This window comes from Sinocyclocheilus grahami, unplaced genomic scaffold (genome assembly GCF_001515645.1).
Source record: "Sinocyclocheilus grahami isolate Dianchi unplaced genomic scaffold, SAMN03320097.WGS_v1.1 scaffold1273.1, whole genome shotgun sequence".
In the NCBI taxonomy this organism is placed as follows: Eukaryota; Metazoa; Chordata; class Actinopteri; order Cypriniformes; family Cyprinidae; genus Sinocyclocheilus; species Sinocyclocheilus grahami.
Window position 1 is genome coordinate 1,358 of NW_015506452.1, and position 4,611 is coordinate 5,968.

Genomic DNA, 4,611 nt, shown 5'->3' on the forward strand with positions numbered 1-4,611 from the left:
TGGTTTGATCAGGAGGCCCCGCATCTGTTTCCTCCGATACGTTGGTGTCCACGTCTTCTTTGTGACTTGTGTTAGGTAGTATGTGCTCAGACTCTTCCTGAGCATTGATTGTGAGGCTGGTGTCGGTCATGCTGGACTCTGTGAGAGTACTGGTGCCACTGCTGGAGTCTGACTGACCAGCTTTGGTGTGAGTGTCTGGCTCTGCCTCAGCTGGGTCCTGATGTGTTTCTTCTGTGTCGCTAGAGTCTGTGTATCCTGCCAGTTCCTTCCTCAAGCTCTGCGCTCTTTCCATGTAGCTTTTACTCAGTTCAGCATCGGGTATGTCGTTGGCATGGATCTCTGCAAGCTTCATGTAGATTATGTACAGTGTGCTTAGGCTTTCTTTGTCCTCCAGTGCTGCCGCCAGGGCTAAGTGGAAGTAGCCCATAGCATCAAATGCATCCTAAGCCAGAAAAAGTACTAAACATTCTTCATCAAATTCATTTACTCTGAATGTTACTGCTAAACTTATTTTTGTAGCTAGTTTGGGCCTCATTCACTAATAATTTCACACAATTTGTGTTAACATATACAGAAAATTTCTCACAGAAGATTAAAGGTTTTAAAATAAAAATACATGTGAATGCAGGTGAGAGCATGATTTTCTGTTTCTTCATTTATGTGTGTGGATGCATGTACTTTACTGTATTCTTACATTCAAAATATTCAGTCTAGGATGGATGTAACTGTAAAATGTTAAACATAATGAGAGTCTCACCTTTAATCTGTATAGGGTCAGATCAGCAAGTCTGCAGTACACTTTAACATAGTACCGAACTTCAATGGCATGTTCAAGTGCAGTGGGGGAGAGTGAAAGAGACTTCAGGTAGTAGTTCTCAGCCATCTCATACTTCCCTAGAGAGAAGTACACTGAAGCAAGACGATGGTAGGACACTCTCTCATTCAGAGGAACACCTGTGAGAAATACACATAGCACTTAATATTAAAAGGAGCAAACTTTGTCAGGTTATTGCATTTTCCTTTCTGTCAGAAAATATTTGAACCCCAGTTTCAGTTAAGATTAACTGTCTGCTCACCTGACAGTACAGAAAAAAACCAATGCATTATGTACTTTAAAATGTAAACACATGGCACACCATTTACAGCCCATTTTACTTCTGCAATGTGATGCATTACGGAGTAAAAAGTGATATTCAATGCAGGGTGCATCTCATCTTTGAGAATAAATAAATTGATTGGATGTGAAGGCTGAAAGTAATTAAGTTCGCTCAAGAGAACATCTTAGTTTATCTCAATATTAATCAAATCTGTCATCATTTTTAACTGTTGCTGTCAAATTAATATTAACCAGCATTACATTATGATAGCTTTAAACAATGCATAAATAAGCATCACTGTCTGGGTGACATCAATAGAACAGGAAAGTCATTTAAGGAAAGATCTTTTTAAAGTATAGCATGCACTGGTGACTCAAGTACAGTTTGACCAGGAACATGTATTTAACTAAATTAAACTGGATCTGTTTAGATTTCATCTTGAATTGCATGTATTATGACGTATTCTGCAAATGTTGCATGCTGTAGAGGACATGTGTCTCCAGCAGGGGGCCACGTAGATTAAGATTTACAAGCAAAAGGTGCAGTCAAACTGGCTTTCTATTATTTATTATTATTATCATTATTATTATTAATCATCATCATAATTGTACAGGGTCTATAGTCATAATTTTCAAAACAGTACTTTATTGGCTTTAGATTTCCAAGGTTATGGCTGTGTTATGGCTATGATGCATATAAAGGTCTTACCAGTTGTAACGCTGACCTGCACTGCGAGTGTTGCATACTGCAGTGCCTCTTCATACTGCTTCTGCTTCGTCAGGAGCTCTGAGAGTTTGCTCAACAGCCTAAACTCTGAGTGCACATCCTTAATGCTGCGTGCAAATGGCAAACTCCCATCCTTTAAAAAAAACACACACACGTAGATAGATTCAGATGAATAACATGTGATTTAGCATGGATTCCTAGATTATTTGACTATTATTGAAATGTCTTGGTAATATCTTTTGTGAACCCAAAGTGAGGCCTACTCTGTAAAAAGGTAAAGCAGCCAGTTGGTTTCTGTGTCCTTTGAAGAACACATCTCCTGCTTCCTCATAAATGCTCATAGCAAAGCATGGGTCGTTCATCCTCAGGGCTGTCTTTACTGCTGCCTGTAAACAGTTGTCATAACAGCTAGAACAAATATAGTCATAACAGCTGATAAAACATACATGTAGGCTATGTGATATGGTAATAAGCTTTTTTTATCACAGACTAAAAATTTAAAGATGAAACTTTTCACAGATTTGGTGGCATACATTTCCAAATAGATATGCAAAAATGATAACACTAATCAATAATTAACGTTAACTCCTTTTGCAATACCCTGCTTTGGTCCTTTGTCTTACCTGTAGGTACATGTCAGCCAGTTCATCTTCATGGATCAGATAGTAGATACGGCCCACTTGAAGCCATGTCTCAGACTCTTCCTGTCTTTTTCCCAGGTCTATGGAGATCCTTAAGCTTTGCTTTGAATAATCTAGAGACTTCCTTGATGACCTGCAAGGATATTTTTTAATAAATTATTTTTTAATTGACTGATTCATTTGTTTTTTTTTAATTGACTGATTCGTTTGATCAAGTGTCAAAGTATTGGCAATAGTGCTATATTGTGCTTAGAGTAGCTCTTACTTCTCAGTGTTGAGTGAGAGATAGAGATTGCTGAGAAGTTCCAGGTACTCTCCTTCTAGCTGTTTATTCTTTAGTATTCTGCACAGCCCCACACAGTGCTCATAGTAAACAATACACTGTCCATACAGCAGCAAGTCAGCATAATGGCGACTTAGAACTTTTGCCACAACCATTTGACCTGCATTTGGAAGGAGTTTTTTTTTTATTCACTCTTAAAAATGTCTGAATTGAATTGCATTACATATAAAATTTCAAACATGTGCAAACAAATGATAATGGACCTCTTCTCAGGACTAACTTCACTTTTGAGGCATTTTTAAATAAATTTTTAACCAATTGGTTTTGAGGTCATTTTTTGTGGTTGCAAGTTCACCTCAAGTTCAAAACCAGGTGGCCTATCAGAATAACTACCAAGTACAGTTTGTCATATTAATAATAATTATCATATTTATAATAAACACATTACACAAAGTTTGACCACCAGAAAGTGTCCAAGAGTTTTTGTATTCAATTTGAACAATACGTTTATAATCTTCATTTTCAAGTTATCATTTTGTGAAATGTTTTGATTGGAAAGTGTGCTTGTGCTATATATCTTTTAAATAAATGCCACTTATTTTGATATTGTTATATAATCCCAATATATTTACCAATACTTTCTGGTGCCACTATAGGTATCAGGTAAAGATGCAAACTTTCATGATGCAATCCAGAAATGTCAAATCTTGTTATACTTACTGTGCAGATTGTTGGCACTAATAGCAATAAGGAGGCCCATCTCAAAGCATAGTCTGACTTCCTGACTCCCTCCTCTATCCTTGTAGCTCCTGCCAAGCCAAAGCAAAGCCTGGACATGCTCCTGATCTGTGGGACTCTCTGAGAGAAACTGGAATAGGCGCAGGGAATTGAGTAGGAAACTCTCTGCTAAGCCCGAAGCCCCTACAGATAGAGATAAGCAGCCCAAGTTAGCCAGTGCAAGTGCTTCATTACGCTTGTTCCCATTCTCTCGAGAGATCTGCAAAGCGCAATAAAAGTTTCTTGCTGCCTCCTGGACTCTACCCTGTTTGCGGAGGCATAGGGCTAGAAGGTTGTAGACTACACCACGCTGTGTCGGACTGTCTGTTTCATCCAAAGATTTAAGCATATGTTGCAGAGTATTCTGAGCTTGTATGGGTTCCTCTGTTAGCACCAATAGCCAGGCCAGCAGTATGGATGCCTCAAAGCCCTCCTCTTCATTAATTTGGCTTCCAGTCTGTGCTGCTTTTTGGGCAAAGGGCACAGCCTTTTCTAAAGCTCCATGCTGCTGGTAAACACTAGCCAGGCTCAGGCACAGGTCCCTCTGAGTCCTCAAGTCTTCCCCTTGACTAGCTATTGACAAGGCCTGCTGAAGGTAGACCACCACCTGTGCAGGAAGCACTGAAGTACTTTCCTTCCAGTGAGGATTAAGCCTGACTGAGTTTTTGATAAAGAGTTCAATTTTCTGGAATGCATCATCCAAGGAATGCTCTTGCCCAGAGTCTAGACTTAAAGAAGCTAGTGTGAGGTAGGGCAAATACTTTTTATGATAAAGCCTGCACAGCATCCAATTGAGATCAACAGGGGCAACTGGCCTCCCTTCTTCCGCAGACAGTGTTATGGTAAGGAATTGAAGTCTCTCTACAAAAGGTAAAGCATCCTCTATTTTTCTTAGACGGAGAAGGCAGCTTGTTTCTGTTTGAGGTAAACAGCAGTGAGATTGGTATACAGGGCAATTAGAAGAGGCTTGTCATCAAAACCCTAAAACCCTTTCTTTAGAGCCTCCTCAAAGTACACTCGTGCCTGCGAGTACTTCAGTTTCTTGGCACATAGCCGTCCAAGAAGGAAGCAGGCTCCCCGGGGGGGC

At 39.6% G+C, this 4,611-nt stretch overlaps 1 protein-coding gene across 1 annotated transcript; it reads right to left on the reverse strand.

Annotated features, from left to right (window-relative positions):
* Positions 1-7: 7 nt before the first annotated feature.
* LOC107568680 (SH3 domain and tetratricopeptide repeat-containing protein 2-like) lies at positions 8-4,386 on the reverse strand (the record flags this gene model as incomplete). The annotated part of the gene is made up of 8 exons (XM_016254659.1): positions 3,789-4,386; positions 3,468-3,668; positions 2,730-2,907; positions 2,447-2,597; positions 2,087-2,209; positions 1,806-1,956; positions 758-954; positions 8-442 (listed from the first exon to the last, which is right to left on the reverse strand). Coding segments are annotated over exons 1-8 (1,959 nt in total), but the record flags the coding sequence as incomplete, so codon positions are not given.
* Positions 4,387-4,611: the final 225 nt, after the last annotated feature.